The sequence below is a fragment of the Rhipicephalus microplus genome, chromosome 5, assembly GCF_043290135.1.
Source record: "Rhipicephalus microplus isolate Deutch F79 chromosome 5, USDA_Rmic, whole genome shotgun sequence".
Taxonomy (NCBI): Eukaryota; Metazoa; Arthropoda; class Arachnida; order Ixodida; family Ixodidae; genus Rhipicephalus; species Rhipicephalus microplus.
The window spans coordinates 101,856,843-101,883,669 of record NC_134704.1 but is presented as its reverse complement, the minus strand read 5'-3'; the positions used below and the strand labels follow the sequence as shown (position 1 = coordinate 101,883,669).

Below are 26,827 nucleotides of genomic sequence, written 5' to 3'. Positions count from 1 at the left end.
CAAAGTTCAGCGGACCTTATATAATGCTTTTGGCAAGAGGAGGATAGCAGCGGGACACTTGCCTTTTGGCGGCTTTTTTTTTTTTTTCGTGCGTGTGTGTGTGCCTGTTTGGCGCTTTTGCGCAACCTGTTCGCAAGACATGTTTGCCGATGAACGCCACATACTCACTGCGCACGAGTTTCATGGCGTCCGAATGTTTACATATAGTAGCGCTCTGATCGGTGCCGCTTGAAACTGAGCCCCTTATCTTACGTAAGTTTCAAAGAGAGTCGTACCAATTTCTGCTTACGCAATCACTTGTGAAGCTGAAGCACACACTCATTCTGCGATACAGCTTATATTTGTGAAGGTGGATATGCTCCGGGAGTATATTGCATTGAAAAAAAGAAACGTGTCTGTTAAGACATGGCACAATGAAATCCGCACCGCACTATTGGTGTTTCCACAGCCGCACTGGTACGCGTTCTATCGGGGATGTTGTTTGCATAAAGCGTTTCGCTACTCAGTACGATGACGTAAGTTTCACTCCGAGCTAAGTCTGGCAAGGGGGCCTTCATGTGCGCGGGTCTGCGTGTTTTAGGGTCGTGACAACTACGATCACGGTCGCTTGCAAGTGGCTAAAACGGCCGCCATACTTGACGGGCTGTCATGTTGGTTCTCAGTGGTCGCTAATATACGTTGAAGGCAGTGTCGGTTGCAACGAGAAGGGGGTGTTTGATAAATTGATTATTAAATATATATATGTATATATATATATATATATATATATATATATATATATATATATAATGCAGAAGAGGAGGAACATGTTCATGATTCGACTTTACATAAAATACCGTTAACACGGTTCGTTTCTCCCACCTGGTAGACCCACCGTATTTGCGGAGTGAGGATACTCAGTGAAATATAACATTCTATATTTGCAAAGAGAGAGCCTCCATGTCACTATGAAGAGACGTCAACGTCTGCGCGGCATTCCTGAAGCAAATTCACATTATCGCTGCAGACACCTCAAAGGACTTCTAGTGCAAGGCTCGAGACCGTCATGTATTACAGGGAAGGCCGATCAAACGGCGGGCAAAGCAGATCAAGCAACCGGGTCGCTCGCGATGTTATCTTACCGCGTAACTCCGCTAGCCTGTTCCTCATACCCTAATTATTGCTTTCCATCGTAGTGTAATTTCCTGTAGCAAGCTCATTTGTTCATTTCATTTATTCATTCGTTTATTTCCATCATGAAAATCCTATATAATGGCAGGGGCCTAGAAAAAAGCTGGTCTGGGCAGCTTGAGGAGCTTTTGGACCCGTTCTCTATGATGGCGGCAGTTGGTGGAGATGGCGAAAGACGTGCTTATATTCATAATGACAGCAACATTTAGAATGACATCAACAATGATTAACAATTAGACAAAACAAGCAAGAGTAAATTAACAACAATAAAATTGGCAGATACCACTAATTACAGTAAGAATTGATGTTATGCGAAGCACGAATGAGAAATGTTGATATGCCACTTTAAAATCAGCACAACATTAGGAGGTGGAGGTGAATGATGCCGTATATGACTTCCATGTAAAGAAATTATTATGCTTGGATGTGTCATTTACCTTCGTCATCTATTGACTTCACGTGATACCAAAATTAGTATATGTGGAGCTAGCGAAATGGCTACGAGCCCACTATGACCATGGTATGCTGTCATGTTCTTACATGACACGCGTGTGAAGATTATTACCTTTGCACCAAACATATATTTCGTCATCATTTGACGTCACGTAACACCAAATTTGGTAAATGTGAAGTTAGCAAAACGGATGCGAGCGCATCACGAAGGACCCAGTATACTCCAATGTAGCATTGACTCACGCGCATGCTGGGCACACCAACGCTATGTTAGCAAAACGCGACGCCAAGCGCGACCAGTGCGACCAGCATCCGTCGGCGTGGCCCGACAGCAGCTGGCGCGAAATGCGACATGCTGCATTTCGCGCCAATGCGTTATCAAGACAACAATGCGTCTCCCTCTTTTCCTAATGGAAGGATGCCAGACGTGCTGAAACGTGCACGCGTCAAGGCAACGCAGTGCGGCACGCGCCTGCAAGTATACGGTGGGACCGGCATCTGGCGTGGCGACGCGGGCCTGGGGTGACAAAATGAACGCCGGCGAGCACGCGCGCCGCGTCACGCCAAAATGTATTGGCGCCTTCACTGTGGCACGCAGTCATGTTCTCACATGACTCGCACATCATGATTATCATGTTTGCACCAGTCACTTACCTTCGTCATTCATTGGCGTTACGTAATACCAAATTTGGCATGTGCGAAGCTACTGAAACGGCCGTGAGCGCATCATCAGTGCGGCATGTAGTCATGTTGTTACATGACACGCGTGTCGCGATTATCCTGCTTTGATTTTTCAGTTACCTATGTCGTCAGCTCGCGTCGTGTAATACCGAGATTGGTACATGTCTAGCTAACAGAACGGTGGCGAGCGCATCACGAGCGTAGCATGTAGTCATGTTGTTACTTGACAGGCATCTGATGTTTATTATGTTTGCACCAGTATCATACCTTCGTCATTCATTCACGTCCCGTAATACCAAATTTGGTATAGGTGAAGCAAGCGAAACGGCCGACAGTGCATCATGAGCTTGGCATGTGGTCGTGTTGTTACAGGATGTATATGTCATGATTATCACGTTTGCACCAGTCACTTAATTTCGTCATCTATTCAGGTACCGTAATACCAAATTTGGTATATGTGACGCTAGCGAAACGGCCGCGAGCGCATCATGGGCGTGGCATGTAGTCATTTTGTTACATGTCACGCATGTCATGATTTTCATGTTAGGGTCTGTCGCTTTTGTTCGCCATGCAATCATGTCATACCATACCAGTTTTGCAACATCCCATGTGAACGAAACCACCACAATAGCTGCAGGATTATGAAATGTAAATCATAACATTCATGACACACTTGTCATGAGTTTCATGCTATGACAAGTCAAATAAGCTCTTAATACAGTCATGGTATCCCATACCAAGTTTGGTATCGACACGACTATTCAAAAGACCAGGAGAGCTAAAAGTCGTAGGCGGATAGATAGATAGATTGATAAATAGATAAACAAATAGATAGATAGATAGATAGTTAGATAGATAGATAGATAGATAGATAGATAGATAGATAGATAGATAGATAGATAGATAGATAGATAGATAGATAGATAGATAGATACGCTCAAAGTCGCTGAAGTTCGATAAGAAAGGCTTCGCATATTAAAGAACAATATATTGTGCAGAACATAAACATAGGTGTGCGTGAGGAATCAATCTATTTAATACAAGGCAAGTGTATGGCCTCAAGCACGTTCTTCAAAAAGGCCATCATATTAAAGGCGATAGCCTTTCTTGGGGATCTTTGACGCAAAAGTTCAGGTCTGTTTGTCTGTCTGTCTGTCGTCTGTCTGTCTGTCTGTCTGTCTGTACATTTGTCTGTTTGTCCACTATTAACAGCACCAAGTACTTGAAACGGCCGATTGTATCCGCAGCGCCCACCAATGTTGCTCAAGATTTAGCGTTCATACTTGAGCAATGGTCAATAAAAAAGCAATTATTGCGCATGCCTGGGGCGCCATAACAACATTTATATATCCTGCATGTGCGTCTTTTACTATAAAAGGTATACTTAAGTAATTTTAAGTACCATAGCGCTTATCACGCTACGCTGACCATGCAACGCTTGCACGAAAAGGCGAGTGTTTCCAACGCTTGGCTAAGACGCAGATGGTTGTGGCACCTACCCGTTGCTTTGCGTTCTACACCTTATCACCTCTGAGACGGGTGCACACACCCGTCTGAGAGCCACGCGCTTCGTTATCCAAGAAAACTGCCAGATGACGCTCATGTCTCACGTGTGACGTGACTTGATCCGCTTGTTCGCCTCCGCTGCACGCTCGAGGCACTCTAACGCAGCGCCTCCAGAGTACCATTCACCGAGTTGCTTGTGCAGAGCATCAAATAAATGTTTCGTTCACTCTCTCCACACGCAACACTATCGTCTTTCGACGACATTTGCAGATTAACATGCAGATCCGGGGCCAATTTTTTTTTATTAAAACAATGAAAAAACAAGAAAAGAAGAAAAGGGTGACTGAATAAGTAAAGCTAGTTGAGACCACGTTATGTTTGATGTAATAAAGCCAGCATTTTCGAGTGAATTAAGCAATCTGAGTAATTTGCTCTTAACATTTGCATGTCACAATTGGTTCGTGTGGGTGGTATAAACCATACTTCACTGTGGCGGCTGGTAGAAGTTCCACTGTTTTTTTTTTGTAGATAGGCTATTTTGGTAAATACGCTATTTGCTGAATTTATAATGTAGTGTTCTACATGAAACAGGAAACAGTTGTAGAAGGAAAAGATATTTGGGGTGTTGTAATGCCTTAAGATGTCCCGAGTGTGAGGTTGGTATGTGATATTTGGGTAACATGATGGATCTTCCTGGGAAAAAATCTGTACAATGGACTGCTTAAAACTTTACAAGCTGTAAGCATTATCAGAAAGTAGTGAAACACTCAATCATAATACTACAACCCTCCTCCTTTCCCACAAGCCTGTATATTAGCCTAGAAGGAAAGGAAGGGAAGCAACCAAGGACAAACCAAGTTTTGCCAGGTCAGATTTTATTGCAAACAGCACACAAACTGCATCTGGCCTTAATTTCTTCAAACCATCCTGCCTTCTTTGCTTGAAGCTTGTTTCGTCGCAGTGGGCCTACAATAAAGCAATGAGGCGAAAAGTCATACATAGAATATATACAGATTTTCTCTACAAGCACTTAATAAAAACCGAGTTCACGATATCAAATATTTTGTGTGGCTTGTTATGAAACAAACTGACGATAAAAAAAAACGACGCAGCACCAATTTCCCATAGGGCATATTTGAGTTAGGGGCGAACAACCGACTTGCTTAGTGCATATATACGGCACTGTTCAGGGCCGACAGACAGGCCGACAGACAGGACGGATGGACACGAACAGCAAATCTGTCGCATACGATATTATTAAACTAAAATCTTTTTTTTTTGTTTAGCGAGGTTTAGTGTGGTTCCGCGTGTCAATGAAGCGAAGAACGAACACCCCAAGGCAAGCTAAACAAAATTTAGTTGTGTTGCAACTGCGCAAGACTACAAGAGTCTATAGGAAAACGAGTGAGTGAAAACATTTATTGAAAAAAAAGAGGAGAGGTGCAGCCCTTCAGAGGCTTCATAGTGGGTGGAGTCCTTATTCCGGGACCTCATTAGTGACACTTGCTAACCTAGTCCTCTGGACCAGGGCCCTTTGGGCTTGAAGATTCCAGCAACCCAGCAGGGTCACCTCCCACTCTTCCCTGGTAGGGTTAGGGTTGGGGGGAAGAGGTGAGTTTAGCTGGTAAGCCCGAATGATGCGGTATGTTTCAGCCATCTGCCCACAGCATTGGCACTTACCAGTGAAGGATGAATAAAAGTGTTGCATGTTTGCCGGGCACAATAAAGTATTGGTGAAAAATCTCAGCAAGATGCGTTTATTAGCCTTCCCCAGCTCCTTTGCAGGAGGTGGGTATTGATGGGGCTGATACCTGCAATAGGTCGTAATATCTTTGAATGTCAGCAGATATCCGCCTTCGGGTTGCAGGCACCCAGGATCTAAGTTGGATGCCCGGTGAACGAGTTCTCAGGCCACCGTGTTCGCGGCTTCATTCCCCATTTTTGGCCCTGGTGGCCTGGAGTCCAGAATAGGCAACGAGGGGTAGAGTCGATTCTCCGGTTGCAACGCGTTCATAGGCTTGCCTGTCTAACTCTCCGAATGGCCATTCTACAACGACCGATGTGAAAGTGCAGGAACGCGAACATCTGCCAGCAAAGGAAGACACGAACTCGAGCGTTTGTTGGAGGTATACGGGCCTGGCGTTTCTTGTGACGAATGCGGCGACGGTATCGGAAACCGATGAAACGCAAATAGTGAATGCATGCAGGGCCACACGCTCGACTAGTTACATCATTCGATTGGTGAACTGCGCTTTGACTACGAGGATAAACAAGCATACTCATGTTAACCAGCTTTCGCTCGCATAACCCGGCCTAGCCGAACGGAGCCTGATGCGTTTTTTACTGTGCAAGTTGTTGTGTTTACTTCGCTCAAACTGCTTTTCGTCACATGAATGAGTCAATAATTTCACAAAATATGCGGTGATATACTCAATCTACTTGAATGGAACAGGCACTCACTTCACAAACACAGGGAGAAGTAGTCGGCTCCAAGCAATCTCTCTTGACTTGTGTAATCCAGCGTTTCCGTCAGCTAGAATAAGTCGGGACGCGGGGAGTCTCCAGATGGTTTAGCATTGTAGTACGCAGCACCCTGTCATTTACACTCTGAATTTCTTGTAAGTGCACTAAGTGTGAGGATGGTGTCGTAGCGGAAGCTAGGTTTACGGTGTAGTCAAACGCAGCTCACACCGTAGCTTCCACACCCGCGCCAACATGCACTTGGTGCAGTGCGGCGGAGAAGGAACGCCTGGCCGTGAGAAGCAACATGACGCTTGTTGCCATAAAAACCAAGACTAGAAACATTGTGGCTTAGCAAGCGGTGGAGAGTGGTGGGTCAAAGGCTGACATTACCGTAAAACACGGAAACGCGCGCACGTAAAGGTTCCCTAAGTCAGGCGCCTTTCGACAGTGTCTGATATGCAAGAATGCCGGCACGATTATTGAGTTGGGTGCACGTCAAGGAACCTCACGCGACCAATACTGCTGCGTGGGTACTGCGAGTGTGCACAGGGGAATGATGAAGAGTACAATTAAGGGAATTTTACGGTACGGTGTGCCACGTAATTGTATCAGGGTCCTCACACGCTAAACCGCAAAATTTCACTTAAACATTTACACTAACAGAGCATGCACAACCTCAAGCACGTACCGTCCATTCAGCTTTTAAAGATATTTTGTAGTCAATAAACCTTACCAGCTCTCGCCAATGACGCTGTTGTTTTGAGTTCAACTGCTCAATCGTTATGGGTCATGACTCATAACAATATTTACATTGGTTAGAACATTTCAGTCACATGCGGAATGCAAATCACTTGGAAAACCAATGCAAGTGCTGAAAATCTTAAGCTGCTCCACGCTGGTATTAACTTACGTTTCCAGTTTCCTTCTCATACCTCTCCAATTACGCTAGTGTGACTTAAGCTAAACAAAACCCTGTTTAAAGGAACGTTAAAGCAGGAGCGGACCCAGCTACTTTTATTAAGGGGGTGGGGGACGCCTAAAATATCACTGTAGAGGGGACGTGGTCATGACTGTTTTTACTATTGTAGAAAAAAGCCTTCGCCGCACAAATGCTGTTAACGTGTGCTCACAGGTATTTCACTCATTTGTCTTAATAGGTGATAGGAGGTAGAGTAAGAGCACTGAAGTCAAGGGGGGCGTGCTAACACAGGCTTCTGGGGGGGGGGGGTGATTGCCCCTACTACCGACCCCCCTCCTGGATCCGCCACTACACTTAAGGGATATATATTATCGTGTTACAGAGATAAATCGTTCTCTGAAAACACGGCTGTAGATAATTACATGACAATATGCACGTTACTTTAGTTAAGGAGTAGACAACTGCCAATGATTCATTTCTTAAGATCGTGGTAAAAGCTGCGTGCGTGACGTCATATATTTTAATGTTATTTTTCATACTTGTGTGACACTTGTTTAATGAATTTTTGGGAACTTGATATTTTATTAACAGTCTTGGACCTCTCGGATGACATTTTACCTCATTGTTACGGAATATGCACTACATAAGCCCCAGCCTACGCCCTCAAAATCTGTCAGGAAACTCAAAGTTTCGTTGTCACACGCCTTATTATAATTTTTTGCGCGAATCAGTAGTTTTCTAAGCATCTATTCTCGGCAAACGTGGCCGTTGTTGTATTGTGAAAGTGCTATAATAATGCGAGAAAAAGCAGTTTTTTCTCTTTAGCGTCCCATAAATCTACTTACATATCTCCCTCTACTAATCTCGTTTGTTCGGCTTTTAGGGTAGCTGCGTACGACTCCTATTTTGTTACGAGCAGCTATTCCGGGAACTGCTAACATTGGTTTCAGCTTTGTACCTCCTCCACCACACAGGAAGCTCGTCATATGATGGCTTTCCTTAAAATAATTTACCAAATGAGCTAATGAGCTAGGCACGCCAACCTTTTTCGCTTTGCAGTGAAACTTCGGGGTGAAAGAGAGTTAGAGAGAGCGAATGAATAAAGACAAAGGTAGAGAGGTTACCCTGGGCTGAGCATGGTAGGCTATCCGGCACGGGTGAAGAGGTGAGGGGGAAAAAGTTAGAGGAGAGAAGAGTCGCTGCTTCAGCCGACGCGTGCCAATTTCGCGCTTGACATTGCAGACGACGAATCAGACCGGTGTCCTTGAGAAAACGCAACAGTGATTTCGTTGCCTTCAGAAACTGTAATAGGTAGCACGATGGCCCTAATACCTCGACAGTGAAAGCGCTCCCGTCCAGCTGACACAAGAATGTCCAGGTAAAGTCTTTCAATCAAAAGAGTCAAAGGGGTTGCCGAAAGACTGCGAACTCAAACAGACTCACTTCATTCGCCTAACATTGGGAACAATCGTTTCTGCGTACGATGCGAGAGTATTAAGTGCAGTCACTGGTTCTCTTTACAGTTCATGCAAGAATGCCCCCGACGTCACGTGGCATCTGCTGGTGCCTCTCCTGGAAATGTACCATGAGAGCGACCATCTTTTTACAGCTCACTGCGAGTAAGTATCGAGTATCGTTTCTTCAACATGCCCGAAGCTTTCGTCTGCTATGCTTCATGCCGATCGATTGACGTCGCCGCTACGCAGTGGCGTAGTGAGGGGTTGATTCAGGAGAATAAAGAACCTCAGCTTGAGTTTTTTTTTACTTATTTTAAACGTATGTATTTGCGCACATGAAAGTGCAGACACGAACAAAAATAAAAGAAGGAAAGTTTGGACACCCGCCTCACCACGAAAATCGCTATTTACGCCCCTGGCAGCGAGCTGTTACGCCTGGTTGAGTCGTTCCTGTAATTGTTTAGGTAATGTTGACCATAGGTGCTGTGCGTATCTGAATAAATATTCATATAATAGATAAATAAATCATACCATATCCACAAAGTGAATGATTATCGAAGCTTCGCGGACTCTCAGCTCAGCGTCATCTGTTCGTCCGCCATCCGATCAAACTCCTATCAAACTAAACCACGCATAACACGCATCCACTGCATCTAGTGATCACTTCACGCATTGTCAGGTAGCCTCGATGTGCGTGCCCGTCGAGGCACTCTACGGGCTGCAACAGCGTAGCACCATTTAGTGTACACATTGTGAGAAGTAACGGGTGGCTACTATGGTGGACGGACTGAGCCACAGTGTAAGCAGCTTCGTCCCTAAAAGCATACTACAGAGAACAGAACGCTATTTTTTTTCGTAATAACAATTTCTACACGTACTTCCAAGAAGGTAATATATTATTACGAGGCAGTGGGCATGGCTCTACCGTCGTGGACAACGGTTCGATGAAAAAGAAGTGGACTCGCCGCGCGAGAGACTGGCAGCTCTGAAGCGTCACTTTGGCATGTAAATATAGGAAATACGCTCATTCCTCTCTTCCGTGTGTTTGCGAGCTCCGTAACAAATTGGTGGGAGTGCTGGGTAACGAAGCGCCATACAACGGAGCTCCGCAGTGGTCGTCAAATCGGAGTTTCCGTGATGGAACACGGGACTGATCCCACGGCCACCTCTCCATCGGCTTCGGCGACGCCCGCACCATCCACGGCAACGCCTCCACTGGCCCCACCCCCACCCACGTACGTGCTGACGCATCCGAAGCATCCTGGAACGTTCTGCGGTACGGACCAAGTTGATGTCGACGACTGGATAGCCGACTACGAACGCACCAGTGCTCTCAACCGGTATGATCCGACTCTTATGCTGGCCAATGTGCTGTTTTACCTGAAAGGCACGGCCAAAGTCTGGTATGAGAACCATGAGGAGGAGATCGGCAGTTGGGACACCTTCAAGGAAAAGCTTCGCGACTTATTTGGGAAGCCCATCGGTCGAAAGGCGGCTGCAAAGAAGGAGTTGTCTATACGTGCTCAGACGTCCACAGAGCCGTATATCTCATATATACAGGACGTGCTGGCTCTATGTCGTAAAGTTGACAACGACATGTCGGAGTCTGACAAGGTTGGCCACGTCCTCAAGGGCATAGCGGACGACGCGTTCAACCTGCTAATGTGCCGGAACTGTGCGACCGTCGACGAAATTATTGAGGAATGCCGGCGTTTTGAACTGGCCAAAAGCAGGCGGATTTCAAGATCATTTACTCGACTGCCGAACACCGCAGCGACGTCCTCCTGCGAAGATGGACTGTCCTCCCATCGGCAGTCTTCACCAGCGTCTGAAATTACGCGAATTGTCCGGCGGGAAATCGAAGCAATTACACCTACTCTTCCCGCCAACGGCCACGTCGATTTGCAAGTACCTCAGGTTTGCTTGGTACAGTCGATTGTGCGGGAAGAACTGAGCAATTTGGGCTTCGATGTCTGCGCCGTTGCTCAGTCTCGACCAATTGGCTTCCGTTCAAGGTCGCCGCCTCGCCCCAGGTCACCACCCCAAGAAAGGTCTTATCCACGCTCTCGCAATCCGGCCGAATGGAGAACTGCGGATGATCGGCCGATCTGCTTTAACTGCCGCCGCATAGGTCACGTCGCACGGTATTGCCACAACCATTGGTCTTCGTCCCGAAACCAGTATAACACTGCTCGCCGCACCGATAGCTACCGTCGTTTCCAACCTCCTGAGCCGATCGCCGACAACTACCGCCGGCCTCTGCCCGTCGATTCCTACGCCTGCGATGCCCCTGATACGCAGCACAGCCGCTCACCGTCGCCTCGACGTCACCAGTCTCGTTCGCCGCCAGGACGTCGCCCGTCGTCCCCTTCTCCTCTACGACGACGCCCGACCTCCCCGCTCAATTCTCACCAGGGAAACTAAGCGGTGCAGCTCTTGGAGGTGAAGCTGCATCCTCGGTACCGACCTCAAATCCTCTCCTTGTACTGCCGACACGACGAAATTTGATCGACGTCGACGTTGACGGCCTGACTGTTTCTGCACTTGTTGACACTGGGGCGCATATTTCTGTGATGAGTGCCCGACTTCGTCGCCGCCTGAAGAAAGTGCTCACACCGGCTGCCCCTGGCGTTATTCGTGTCGCCGACGGAAGAAGTCTTGCCATCACAGGAATGTGCACAGCACGCATCACTATCGCCGATCACCCCACATCTGTTCTCTTTGCAGTTATTGAGCAGTGCCCAAATGACCTAATTCTTGGTTTAGATTTCTTGTCCACCCATGCTGCTCTCATCGACTGTGCAACCGGCGTTCTTCAACTTGAACTGCCTCGACTTGGACCTGTGCCGTCCTCACCGTCACACCGCTTGTGCGCTGTTGATTATGTTCGGCTGTCACCGCAAGCCACCACGTGTGTTGCCTTAACGATATCACCAGCTCTTCCTGACGGTGACTACATAGTGTCTCCATTGGTGGATGTGCTCTTGGCTCGAAGTGTTGCTGTGCCGCATACAATCGTGACTATTGTGGACAACTACGTTCAGCTTCCGCTCCTTAACTTCAGTAGTTCGACCCAAGTTCTCCCGCAAGGCATTTCGTTAGCCCACGTTTCCCCACTTGATGCATGTAGCATCGTGGCATTGGACCCTGAAGACTGTTCGTCCCCTACTGCAGCCAGCCGAGCAAACGCACCTAGCGACGAAATCACGATGATGATCGCCCCTGATCTTCTGCCCTGTCAATTGGCGCAACTTCACCACGTTCTGACTACCTACCGAGATATTTTCGACTTCGATGACCGCCCTTTAGGGCAAACGTCCTTCGTGCGTCATCAAATACATACCGGCGATGCTAATCCTGTTAGACGGCGACCGTATCGTGTTTCCCAGTCCGAACGCCAGGTCATACAACGAGAAGTCGAGAAAATGCTCTCCAAAGGAGTCATAGAGGCCTCTTCAAGTCCATGGGCGTCACCTGTTGTTTTAGTGAAAAAGAAGGATGGCAGCTGGAGATTTTGCGTTGACTACCGTGCCTTGAACAAGATAACCCGCAAAGACGTATATCCGCTGCCACGAATCGACGACGCCCTTGATTGCCTTCATGGCGCGCGATACTTCTCATCTATTGATCTGCGTTCGGGCTACTGGCAAATTTCTGTCGACGACTTAGACCGAGAAAAGACTGCCTTCATCACACCGGACGGCCTTTATCAGTTCAAGGTTATGCCTTTTGGGCTGTGCAACGCCCCGGCAACGTTCGAACGCATGATGGACTCTCTTCTTCGTGGTTATAAATGGTCCATCTGTCTTTGCTACCTCGACGATGTGATTGTTTTTTTCCCAACATTTGAAACTCACTTAACTCGTTTGTCGACCATTTTAGCCGTTTTTCGTCGAGCAGGACTCCAGCTGAACTCGAAAAAGTGCAATTTCGGCCGACAACAAATCACGATCCTTGGTCATCTTGTAAGTGCTGCTGGCGTCCGACCTGACCCTGACAAGATTAGCGCTGTCAAGAATTTCCCTCTGCCTTCTTCAACCAAAGATGTTCGGAGTTTTGTGGGCTTATGCTCGTACTTCCGCCGCTTTATACGCGATTTCGCTACAATTGCACGACCACTAACTGATCTTCTCAAAAAGAACGTGCCCTTCTCGTGGGGCCAAGACCAAGCAGCTGCGTTTTCCACGCTGATCGACCTGCTCATTTCACCACCAATACTGGCTCACTTTGACCCGTCTGCGACGACTGAAGTACGCACAGACGCCAGTGCTCACGGAATCGGCGCCGTCCTCGCTCAACACCAGGGAGGCCAAACGCGTGTTATTGCGTATGCCAGCCGCCTTCTCTCCACATCTGAGCGAAACTATTCGATAACAGAGCGCGAGTGTCTTGCGTTGGTCTGGGCTGTAGCGAAATTTCGCCCCTACTTGTATGGCCGCGAGTTTTCAGTTATTACGGACCACCACGCTCTGTGTTGGCTGTCGTCGCTCAAGGACCCAACTGGTCGCCTAGGTCGCTGGGCTCTACGTCTCCAGGAGTATAACTTCGACGTAATTTATAAGTCGGGCAGGTTGCACCAAGATGCTGATTGTCTCTCGCGTTATCCGGTGGACCCTGCTAGCCTCGCTGTCCATGAAGGCGATTCTTGTGTGCTCGCCATATCTGATTTGCACGACATCGGCACAGAGCAGCGCCGGGACGCAACCCTCAAGAAGGTCATTCAGCGAGTATCTTCAGGACATTCCGACCCTTCTCTCCGTCAATATGTCCTTCGCAACGACATTCTGTATCGTCGCAACATGAAGTCTGATGGCCCGGAATATTTGTTAGTTATTCCCCAACACATGCGTGCCACTATTCTTCAACATCTGCATGACGCACCGACGGCGGGACACCTGGGTTTTTCACGCACCTATCACCGCGTGCGGCAACGGTTCTTTTGGCCTGGCATGTATAAATTTGTGCGCCGTTATGTCGCTGCTTGCGAGCGCTGCCAGCGTCGGAAACGTCCTGCTCTCCGTCCGGCTGGCCTGCTCCAACCTATCGACATTCCCCCGGAACCATTCTTCCGCATCGGCCTCGACTTGCTCGGACCTTTCCCGACGTCCGTGTCAGGCAACAAGTGGATCGCTGTCGCAACCGACTATGCGACCAGATACGCGATAACTCGTGCATTGCCAACTAGCTGCGCTACAGACGTCGCAGACTTTCTCCTAAATGACGTCATTCTGCGGCATGGAGCTCCGCGCCAGCTTTTGACGGATCGGGGCCGCTGCTTCCTCGCAAAAGTTATCGACGAAATCCTCCGGAGCTGCTCTACCGAACATCACCTTACTACTGCCTACCATCCCCAGACTAACGGTCTCACGGAGCGTCTCAACCGAACTCTTACAGACATGTTGTCTATGTACGTCTCTGCTGACCACCGTGACTGGGACGCAATGCTCCCCTACGTTACATTTGCATATAATTCGTCAAGACATGACACCGCCGGCTACTCTCCATTCTTTCTTTTGTACGGCTGCAACCCTGCGTTGCCATTCGACACACTCCTTCCTTCTGCTACTATCCAACCAACGGTGTATGCGCAGGACGCTGCTTCTCGAGCCCGCGTCGCTCGCCAAATCGCGCACACTCGGCTCAGTGCTTCTCAGGCCGCACAAAAAGTCCGCTACGATGACTCGCACCGCGACGTTGACTACCCTGATGACTCTCTTGTCCTACTCTGGACGCCGTATCGACGTGAAGGTTTGTGCGAGAAGCTCCTCCCACGATACACAGGACCCTACAAAGTTCTCCGCAAGGTCACCGACGTCGACTACCTCATCACTCCCGTTCAACCGCACTCATCCTCTGCTACACCATCTACTGATGTTGTTCATGTGTCGCGCCTAAAGCCCTACTATACTGCCAGTCCTGATTGACTTAGGGGCGCCGTGACGGCGCTTTGTTCGCCGGGGGTGATATTACGAGGCAGTGGGCATGGCTCTACCGTCGTGGACAACGGTTCGATGAAAAAGAAGTGGACTCGCCGCGCGAGAGACTGGCAGCTCTGAAGCGTCACTTTGGCATGTAAATATAGGAAATACGCTCATTCCTCTCTTCCGTGTGTTTGCGAGCTCCGTAACAATATTCAACGTCAAGTGTTGCGAACGGCTGCTAACGCACTCTTTGCCAGGATTCAATTAAGTATAAAGAACTGTTTTTCTTACAAACCTGCCTAGGAAAAGTCGTAGGTGCGAATTCTAAGTGTGCCCAAACATCATCTGGAGTGTTCGTCCAAACGACCTCTGGCGTTTTGCTAGAGCGTGTTTCTAGCCCAACTGTTGAAGCAGCTCCCCACCTAACCAATCTACACGTTTTACCATGCCTGTTGTAAAACATGTAGTCTGCTTTTAATCATAATATTTCCACTTCCCTCAAAAACTTGATTTTTGACAGCTTTGCTCGTTTAATCTGGGAAAATTATGTCCCCTGATGTCATAAACACCGTGAAGTGTGATAAAGAGGACGCTGCTTGTTTCACAGCATGCGAGGCTAACGTTGCATATGAAAAAAAGTGTTTTTGCAGACGAGAAGTAGGGCTAGAGAGTACGAGCTGTAAATTAGGAATAACCCCGGAGGTTTTTTAACAGAGGACAGATGATGATGTGGGTGCACGCTGAAATTCGTGCCCGCCCCTGTTATTTTTTAACGAAGTACAGAGATGAAATTTAAGGCTTGAGTGAAGCGTGGTGACAGGTCTGTTAGCACACCATTTTTAACGCAATACTGACACAAATTTTTATAATTCTGGGATTGTTGCTTTAAAAAAAAAACAACTTTTCAGAACCCTAAAATTGGTATCAAGATGCCTGGGAATACATCGCATATATTTCAGATGCGAAGCACCTTAGGAGCTCAATCCAGCGTGCAACGCATGCGCATCCACTCCCACTCTCCCTCATACGCTCCTCGCCTCGCAATGCAACGCAAGCAGCGTGTGCCAGCGGGTTTCCAGATTGAAAAAAAAAAAAGCGCAGCATATCCACAGAGGGAATAATCGAACGCTTGACGATTACAGTGTCTATACGCCGCCTCGAGATTCGCTTGTCTTTGCGTACGCTTCACCGCAGCTTCGCGGGCTCTCAGCTCGGGATCCGCTCGTGCACGTTGAGCAGCCGTTTCGAGAGCTCTTCACGGCGAGCGCGTGCTGCAGCCGCTTTCCGAGCCCTCCTCTCCGCCGCCTTGTTTTCGTCGTACATTGCTAGACGCACAATCGCAGTGACTGCCGGCAAGAAGGGAACTGCGCCAAGAGCAGACGCACGCCAGAGCAGGAAAGGCAAGAGCACGCGTTTCCAACGCTTCGAAGTGGAGTGAAGCTAGCGAGCGATTCGAGTAATGGTAGAGTGCAAGGTCCCTAGATGAAACAAGTTTCCAAGGTAGCGTCACTCATTGTTCTCAAGCAGTCCTCCCCGCTCTGTCGATTACTCCTCTTTTTCTCTGCCATCCGCGTCTGTGATTGGTGCATTTCTTGCACGTGATCTTGCGAACAGCTGGTGGTGTTATTTATTATTATGCAAAAGTTTCAAAACGAGTACGCATGCAAGGTTGCTAGATTCTTCTTCAGTTTGCAAACTTCGCTGGGGCGAGGCGGCGAAACGCGGCCCCTTTCGTTGCCCGCTCCCTAGGTGGCGCTTCCGATGCCATTTGACTAAGGTCCCTAGATGAAACAAGTTTCCAATGTAGCGACACCCTCCCTTTTCCTCCTCGCTTATTTGGCTGAAGCGCCCCCTAGAAGGTTTAAAACTTTCATCCAAAAGCGAATGTTTGGGTTCTGTTGCTACGGTGAATAGATGTAAATGAAGCAAAATGGAACGAAATAAGACGTAGAATAAACAGTTACCTTTATGAACATAAACGGCACAACACAAGAGCAAGCGGGATGTGCGGTACTCAACCGGCAACGTTGGGCAGTTCTATACTTTACACCACTAGCCATGGCGTCTTGCGTAGTACATTTTAGTTCCACGGCCGCGGTATTTCGTCCAGTTCTAACTAGTCCACTTCTCTGATTGTGTTTTGTTCGTGCTGCGACACAGTGTACGTGCTTCTTGCTGGATCTTGTAAGTGGCCACAGGGCGTGACGTTGTGACGATTGATTACAACCGGCTTGTGCACACGCAAGAAAAAAATAACTACGACCAGACTGGAACGAACACTCGTCCAGCAGCATTGCGATGACGTTTTTTTTTTAAATGTGCCCATTTGGACAATCGTGATGCCAAGTGATTCTGATGCGGTGCTAGGAACTTCCTGAAAAGTAAGAGTTCTACTGGTGAGGTGAAGCAGCGCGTTTCGGCTCAAGCGGGAACTGGCCAAGAGTGAAATGTTTCTGAAGGTGCGTTGATTACAACCTTTAGCTGTTCTGTATACGTGCATACCCACATGTATTTGTACCAACTGGCATGCACTAGACAAGCATTAGACGCGCGCCTGGCGTTTCAATAAAAACCGACAAGTGAACTCGCTTCGCAGATCCGCGTCGACATACGTTGACGGAGTTGCACGAAAGCATTCGCGTGAAATGGTTCATAGTTGCACTTCATGGTGCGCTTCATCTCGGAAATCACTGAAAGCACGAGGTTTGTTGAAGAGAGCGAAACTATTTTCTGTTGTTTACGGCAACGCAGCATTGCTGAAAAACGCAGATGTTGCATTGAACGTCTTGGTCGACTTAGCGCACACCGAAACGCTCCTTCTCTTCAGTTTATGTTCTGGCTACGATTTTGTCTTTGGTCACGGCGAGAATCCGGCTGGAGCCATATGCGCATGCGTACTCGTTTCGAACCTTTTGCATAAGAATAAATAACACCACCAGCCATTTGCAAGATCACGTACAAGTAATGCACCAATCACAGACGCGGATATCAGAGAAAAAGAGGAGTAATCGAGAGAGTGAGGAGGACGGCTCGAGAACAATGAGTGACGCTACCTTGTTTCATCTAGGGACCTTACATTTGACCGGTCACCGCGACGTAATGGATCCTATGCACAGTGTTAAAGGGAGTTCTTGCCCTTAATTTGTTGTTGCGGGAGTTATTTTCAGTGATAGTGCACTAAGGTTATTACGAGTGGGCAATTAAAGTACCAGCTCTGTGAATAATGCGGTGCCACATGTCGGAGATGCGAATACGATGGCCGAATCTTGCAGGTATTGTATTAATTAAGCCGTATTGCGTTTTTGTTCTTTAAAATTCAACCATATATATTAAAAAAACCGTTGCAGTGGCCTTAGGGGTAAATGCTAGAGGAGTATGCACTTGAATTCAGCTGCATGTTAGAGAAACCACAGGTGACCCAAATTTTCAAAGTTCTTCAACACGATGTTCCTCGTAATCGTATAACCTTAGTTATTGTTATATGATGAGGCACACACCACATTCATCTGATGCTGCTGTAGACATTGGAAGCGTAAAGTCTAGAACAACTTGTTCGTTCCAGATAACTCAAATTTATAATCCGAACGTTTTTTGAAGAGAAATACCACACGTATTCAATAAATGCGTGTCCCTTATAAGGCTATAAAATGCAAAATACAATGATTTCAGCAAAGTCTTATTGAACACAATTTATTGAACGCTACAACAAACAAACTGAAAGTTACTTTTGTTCACGCGGTATGAAAACTACTTCACCGTGAACATTGTGCTCGTAGTCCTTCAAGATATCGTTTTCCTGGAAGTGGAGAAAACCTCCTCGGTTTTAGAAAGGCTCAGCGAGCGTTGGGCCGCAGTGCCATGAATACAGTGAACTAGTATATACCATGAAATCGAGGTGGTTAAAGGTGCGAAACAGACACGAAGCGCAAGCCGTGTGAAGTGTCCGTGTGCCACCTCTCGTTTAGTCCTTGGAATGTCCGCTGGATAGCGGTGCTTCTATATGGGGAATATATGATGAAGAGATGCGAGATGGTGGTACTTGGAGTGTTGAATAGGTGGACGAACGGACACACAGGCAGATGCATGAACGGACGCGTGGATGGCTGCACAGATGGATGGACGCATAGACGGACGCAGGGGCGGATGCATGGATGATCGCCGGAACGGACGCACGAATGGACGTGCGGACGCATGAACAGATGCACGCATGGACAGGCGGATGGACGCACGGACGGTCACACAGACGGACTCATGGATGAACGGAAGCAAGAACGAATGGACGGACAAATGCTTCGCGCCACTCTCCATCATTCACCCCGTGGATATACTGTCATTTTTTTCTAGGAGGCGTTGACTGAAGAGGAGAAGCGTTTCAGTGTGCTCCAAGTTGACCAAGATTGTTTCGCGGTGCTCGTTAAATGCAATATCTGTGTTTTTCAACAATGCTGCGTTGCCGTAAAACAGCAGAAAACGGTTTCGCTCTTTTCAACTTACCTCGTGCTATCCGATATAAAGCACACCGTCAAGTATAGCTATGAAATATTTCACGCCAATGCTTTCGTGCAACTCAGTCAACTTACGTCGACGCGGATCTGCGAGGCGAGTTTACTTGCCGGTTTTCATTGAAACGCCAGGCGCACGTCTAATGCATATCAAGTGCATGTCAGTTGGTACAAATGCTTGTGTGTATGCACGTATACAGAGCAGCTGGAGTTTGTAAGCAACGCACCTTCAGAAACATTTCCCGCTTGACCAGCTCACGCCTGAGCCGAAACGCGCTGCTTCGTGACACCTCACCAATAAAACTCACTTTTCAGGAAGTTCCGAGCACCGCATCAGAATCACCTGGCATCACGATTGTCCAAATAGGCACATTTAAAGAAAACTGTCATCGCAGGGTTGCTAGTCAAACGTTTGTACCAGTCTGGCCGTAGATTTTTTTGCGTGTGCACAAGTCGGCTGTAATCACTCGTCACAACGTCACGCCTTGTGGTCACTGACAGGATCCAGCAAGAATCGCGTTCATTGTGACACAGCACGAACAAAACACATTCGGAGAACTGCACGAACTACAATGGATGACGCGAGATGCCATGGCTAGTGGTGTAAAATATAGACCTGCACAACGTTGCCAGTTGAGTAACGCACATCCCGCTTGCTCTTTTACTTACGACTAATTTCGTTATATTTTGTTTCATTTACACCTATTGACCATAGCAACTGTACCCAAACATTCGCTTTTAGATCAAAGTTTTGAACCTTCTAGGGGGCGCCCCAGGGACATAGGCGAGGAGGAAAGGGAAAGGCGTCGCTACCTTGGACACTTGTTTCATCTAGAAACCTTAGTAGAGCGATTGCTGCATCGACATCTAGTGAGCACTCCGAGTATTAGCCTTAGAGTTTCCTAATATACACTAGAGGGAACTCTGGCGCTAGTGTCTATGGGAGCTGCAACGCACGGCGCTTCAGCGAGCATGGGAATGATGGATAGTACACACATTTGTCTAATTTTCGTACTTCTGGCCTGCTTCTTGCTCCGTGTGTGTTCGTGTGGCTTGGAGCTTATTCTTCACGAAAACATAAATTAGCAATGTTCACCGTTTGCGCTTCACAACCTTATCCTTTTAAGCTTACCATTTTGAATCGGGTCACAAAGTTAAAAAGAGCTCGTTCTTTCCTTAAAAAAAAAAACCGTAACCGGCAATAAACGATGCCACAAGCACGATTCGTCGCCCGCAAGTACGAAGACTAGGCAAATGTGTGTACTACCCATCGATCCCATGGTCACTAAACGATCGCAGCGCCAGAGTCCTCTCTAGTTAATTTTAGAAAACCCTATGGTATTAGCAGTTCGCTACGACCACCGCGTTGCTACGACGTAACGCAGGACTGACTAACGACTGACCCACACCTTAAGCCCCCCAAGAAACGACTGCTCGTGCACCACTACCGTTTACTGGCCACTCCGTATACATATGCACTGGATCTTGACCTCCAAGGTAGTACCGGTGGGAGATTTTTTTCCGTGCGTTCTTGAACAATAAAAATTCGATGCGTGCGTGCAAACTAAAAGCGGGCTGCGGGTCTCTGCATGCGATCGGAGTCTTCTGTCTCTCACTATCCATTAGCAGTGATTGGCATGTTCCGGCAGGAAACACCGGTGTAATCACTGCGTGCTTTGCGCATGCCCAGGTTTTTCTCCTGTGCAACGCCACGATGACCCCCAGTGTCAACGCCACCACCAGTGTAAGCGTTAGCGCCCACTGCTTCGCATCTACACATTATTCCTTTTAGCAGCAGATGGTGTATTTTTTTTTTGAAATTCCGCTACATTAAAAGGGCATTTTCGGTTTCGACTTCAAATAATCAGCTTTTTGATAATGTGTCATGGCAGTGTGACGTCACGGAAAAACAGCAATTCGCGGTGTACTATAGCGTCAGATCTCTCGTCTGCTCGTGGAATACACGTGAAGAACGAGTACATTGTCTCAAGCAATGCTGACGGCAATTTCTCTGCTCTAGGCTGCATGCGAGGCGCAGAGTCTGCCAACTCAGTTGCACTGCATTGAGCCATCGGGATAATGTCAATTGCGATGGCGCTGACTTGCTGATTCTCAGCGGTGAAAACTTCAAAATAAAAAAAAACTACATTTAACGTGTTAGTTGACACGCTTTCACCTCAAATTCCCGGACGTGTACACAACCTCCCACTGCCGCTGCTGTGGCACTTACCCGGCTACGCTTCCGCACATGCTGTGGGAGTGCCCGGCGGAGTGCAGACTCACTAACGCCACGACCCTTTAGTCGAAGCTCCATGAGGCTCTCCGGAGCTCCGCTCTTGACGACCAAACCTGGGCGACCCAGCACGCCCGCGAGGCAGCGTCGAGGCAAGCCCTTGACGTCCCCTCATGGGAGGCTTAGGCCCGGCCACCTAAACCTGCTGGTCTCTTATAATAAAGTTTATTCCTCCTGTTAGTTGACTATGGTGTGCAGAGAGTGTTTATGCTGCATGCCAAGGTAACTGAAAATGTCTCTTTTTTCCATGTCTCAAAATCGTATCAGTACACCTTTAGGACTTCACGTTAAAAAATTAACGTTTTCGAGGGGACATGTATTTTTATTATTAAACGCAGTGCCTAGCCCATTAAGCATTTTTTGTTTGGTTTTGTGTTGGCCTCGTGACTAAGAATTGTTGAAGTATGACGTCTCAAACAGAAGATATCGTTAAAAAACTCAGTGGAGGGGGCTCCGCTGATTTTGACCACTTGTGCTCTTCAACATGCACCAAAGCCTAAATGCACTGGCCTCTCATATTTTGCCTCCAAACAAATGGGTCCACCTTAGCCGGGATTCGATCCATCGACCTTCGTATCAGTAAACGAGCGAAACAGGCACTAGACCAAGCGGGCAGCGTAGAGATCGCAGAAGCACAATAAGGGCCCCAACATCTCGTCACAGTTTCTTTGCGGCCTGTAGGAGGATATTTATTGTCAAATACTGTCAGCATTAGCGGGCTGACAGTACTTATGAGTACATAGGAGTACATTGTACAATGAGTCCGATTAGACACTGACTGATAAACAACAAACAAATTAGTAAGCCTCAAAACGAGGAAAGGAAGTGATTGGAATGTTTAACAAATCATACTACACATTAGTAACGACTACCACAACAACAAACAATGCGTAAGCCTCGTAATCAAGAAAGTCCCAAAACACTTATAAAAGAGCACCGATTAGTTAAAGCGTACAAAAAAACACTTTTACTTTTTTCACAAAACTCTACGCTATCCATGGTAATAGTTCTTTGGGGAAACTTGTTTCTTATTTCTTTGAAAGCCAGTGAAAATGAAAATTAGAACGTGTTGCAGCGTGGTGCACATTACCTGCCGTCATTATCATGACAAGTTCTACGGGTATGGCGATGCGCAGCTTTGAAGTGCTCGTGCTTATATCTATCCTTATGCGTTTATCATAGAGCAAGAGAACAGATTTCATCCCTGCCACTCGTCAGCGCCAAGCATGCATAGGTATTCCTACAGCATTTCGAAAGCACTGGCTTCTATACTAATGCCTAATACTTTATTATAGAAACGTCATGCACTCCCACATGACATGAAGCCTACTCATGTTTCGGACAGGAACAAGAGTATTAGAAACACCAAAAGCAATAAGCTGATATGAAGCGCTGGTGCTCGCGACGATGAACATCAATCAATTACAGTGCATGGCATATAACTAGAATTGACGTTAGCCTGACGTGATGGTTGTATCGTATGAGTACAAATGTATGGTTTATAAAATTCGATAGTTAGCCTTGCAACTACTACTGACGTTTTACGAACATTGGGGCCTATTTGAGAAGTAGTTCTGTGAACTCACATGGTTCTGCGGTAGAATACGTGATTGCCCCGTAGAATATTTGGGGTTTGCATTTGTCCTGTCAACGCTGCCGATTACTGGTTTTCCTGAAAGCTCACGCACTGAAATTGCCCATGCCGGTTTTCGTGGTTTCTGCGTAAATACTACGCGTCAATCACCTGCGGCGCATACCACTGGCACTGGCGGATAAATAGATAGATGAAGAGAGAGAGAGGCGCGCCCACAGTGCTTGCACTATGCATAAAGAAACCATTCGCATTTGCAGCTGATGTCACATGACTACTGTCGCGCGAACTCGCGAGAATCACTTTCACCCGTGATATGTTCCAACCATAAACTACCTGCGACCTTCGTTATTCGAAGGTCGCAGGTTGGGTTATCTTTTCACCCACTTTTTTTTTCTTTTACGCTTACGTTACAATTCGGTCTATAACCTCCCCTATACTTTATTGTCTGTCAGATTTCATTATTATTGTGTCAAAACACGGAAAAACGAGCCCTTAAGCATACACACTTCTTTTTCATATATATATATATATATATATATATATATATATATATATATATATATATATATATATATATATATATATATATATATATATAATTTTTTGTTTGTAGCAACTGGGGTGTGGCGGTGCTTCGTACGTGACAGACAGATGGTCCGCTCCCTGGTTTAAATGCAGGAAAAGTTTGGGAAGGAACAATGACCAATACGGTTTGAAAATAACAATTCAGCAGACAAAGCACGTACGCATCAAGCATCGCTTGATCCGTCTTCCCTAGGAGAACGCGAACTTCACCATTTTTAAACTTTAAAAACGACAATTTTTTTTTCTTGAGGCTACGACGAGCTCATTTTGGACAAAGTGCTCGATGTCGCGCGACCGAATCTAGGCCGCGGCGGCCGCATTCTCGATGAAGGCGATAATTCTTCTGGCGCAGTGTACCGCGCGACATCAGTGTGCATTAAGGAACCCCAGGGGTTTGAAACTTCCTGAGCGCTCGAGTAGCGTGTTCCTAATGACCATGCCGTCATTTCGGCACTTGAGAACCGAACAATGGTTAATGTCGCAGAAAGACCCACAAGCATCCGCCGCTGTAGGACATCTAGTGAGTACAACATTGTGGATCGTAACACTGCCGAACCAAACAAGTTTTGGACGAGGATGCTCTCAGATAAATTTAGAATATTGCCTTCTCTGTCCTAGGCGCGCGGAGCACGTGATTACGTCTGTCAGCCGAGTAGTTCAAGGACGTGGCTTAAAACGGAGGCTCAATCCTCTATAACCTTCAATAAAGTACAGATACAAAGCCATTTGTGTGCTTTCCTACAGGCGAATATATCGCAATCACTGAGCGCTTACTGGTCGTTCCAAAATGAAACCGAAAGTGACACCAAAGTGTTAAATAGGCTTAGACTTTATTTCGTCTGGGTATATTAGGACAAACAATAGTAAAATCAGGCAAACCTGGTTTCAAACCTGCTAGCTAATTCCCGCACACCTATTTTGCCATAAATGTTGCATGGCTTGTATATGTATTACCATTTTGTGGTCACGTCTGCAAATTTCCGTCGTTTTATGTGAGTAAACTTTCAGTAGATGACTAGCGCTAGTGCTGCTTACGTGTTCGTTTCTTTTCTGTTTTGTTCCGCTGAGCTTGCCAAGATGCACAAGATCTCTGGTCATGAGTTATTTGTAACTGCACAAATTTGCCTGAATGAGTATAAAATTATGCACTTTTTGGCATCACTTTACATAAAACATTTTATGCATGTGTTCAGCGTACATAATTTTCCCCATTCCGTCACTGCAGGCTGACTGCACGCCATCGTGTTCTGTAGTCCCGTCACGCAGAACGCATTTGCTTTTTGCCATTGTATCCGAGACATCCTCGAACAAAATCAATAAATCAATCAGTCAATCAATCAGACATATCTTACTTGCAGTGCTGTGCTCGTCCGCTGCTACGGTTGGCAAAGCCACCAAGCACACCTGTCCCGAGGGCCACTTTCCTTGCAGTGAAGCGAGGAGGCACTGCGTACGACGAGAGTTCATATGCGACGGACAGCGGGATTGCCCGGAGGGCTCCGACGAAAAAGCATGCGGTAGGTATAGAACAGCATTATATGCCGTAATGTAAGAAAGCATTGAGGTTTGGTTGTGTGCACAAACGTTAAGAACTGATTGTCCTTTACAGCCACGCGCATAAAATTTTGCAAACGGGGTGTAAGCAGCGTTCACTGGTGCATTCTTTGTTCCGTTTTTTTTTATGCATCCATAAGGAATGTGCACTCGAACTCCAGGTTAAAGTGAAAGCGTAGTAAAATATACAGTGCCAAATAAACGCCGCCGCAAGTATTGCGTTTGCTTCACACTCATTGGTGAGATGTGGGGGACAACGTAATAAACGCGCCCTTTACACGAACTCTCAGTAAGACCATTCAGACGTTTCGATGCAGTAGTGCTACTGTAAGTCATGTGCCTCAACGTAAGCCTATCGTCAAAATGAACGACGGGCTCTAAGAGATAAATACAAAATTTTACTCCACAGGGGACGAGAACCTGAAGAAGTTCATTGAAGACTACTTCCAGAAACGGCCTGATGAGGACCGTGAAAAAAAATCTGGAAAATGCGGTGAGTCTGATTGGCAATACTGCGCGGTCGTATACTGTAGTAACGGAGATCGGCAGAGAGAGCGAAAACTATATTGTTGACGGAGAAACATCGTAATGAAACGCCTTGTCCTCAAGTAGTGCTTGAGCACTACTGGAAATATTGTTATTTGCCATGACATCGTAATAGAGCTGGTACCATGGGTAGTGTGAATAAGCGGTTGGCGGTGCGTCTACAGATACACATAACGGCACTTCACTGTGGGCTGTTTGAGCCCATTTTCAACTAATAAAACGCGTTGAGTGTAGCTTGCCGGTAATATTAGTACAGTCACGGCAACTGTTAGAGGAAACGTGGTACGCGTGGCCGCTCTTGTCGGGCCACCAAGTGGGCGCCGCACAAAATATTGCGGCGCAAGCGCTATAAACGCCAGAGGTGAAATTCGATGTGCCTTTTCGGCTACGGTGCCTCCCACTTCGACGTGCGCGACTTAGGTTTCACAGCTCGAGGTGAAATGGGAAGCAACGTAGCAGACGACGCGCAGCTAACTCTGCCTGTGGCGCCCACTGCACTTGCGTCGTAGTAGTTCGCACGGTGGCCGTCGTGGCGCTCCGGGTAGCACGGTCACCCGCTTTGCATGCCCCCTAACAGTGGCGGTGACCGTACGTTCTTCATTACCGAACCGATTCACGAAGCCCCTTCAGTGTTACTATAAGTAGTGCCAATGAAGCAATGCTCCCCCTTGGAGACATTATGCGTTTTCGCGCTGTATGACGTTTTCCCATAGCAGTGCTGTTGTAGTCAAGGTTGACCACGTGTCGTAGCAAGTGAACTAGCACATTTGTAAACCTGTACGCGCTCATTCACCGCTAAGTACTCGGTACAGATGCTTAACAAGAGGCTGAAATTCGCGGCCTCTGTTTGCTGCCCGCGTGTTTTCTTACTGTTTCAGGGCTATTCAGATGTGGCGCCAGCGGAAAATATGGAAAGCTGAAGGCTCCCAACCCCACCAAAAATATTCCGCCTGCCTTCTCCCCCCATTGCCCCACGCTCAAGATTATGCATGGTCGAAACACTGATGTGGACATATTTCTGTATTGAAAATATGAACTCAGTGCATGAATGTGATACGTACCTTTGTATAGCCTTGTGTGTGTTACCTAATATGCGATGTCGACTGTTGCCCAAGAAAAGAGCAGTAGCTGGCGCCACCTAGGCACGAACCTCTCCCTAAATACATTTTAATGATAAAAATTG

At 47.1% G+C, this 26,827-nt stretch overlaps 1 protein-coding gene across 1 annotated transcript in view; it reads left to right on the top strand.

Moving 5' to 3' along the window:
- LOC142817888 (uncharacterized) overlaps positions 1-26,827 on the top strand; it is a 182,915-nt gene that overhangs the window by 29,719 nt on the left and 126,369 nt on the right. The window contains exons 2-4 of the mRNA XM_075895824.1: positions 8,716-8,811; positions 24,903-25,061; positions 25,508-25,591. Coding sequence (XP_075751939.1) covers positions 8,716-8,811; positions 24,903-25,061; positions 25,508-25,591 — 339 coding nt within the window. The remainder of the gene's footprint in view (positions 1-8,715; positions 8,812-24,902; positions 25,062-25,507; positions 25,592-26,827) is intronic.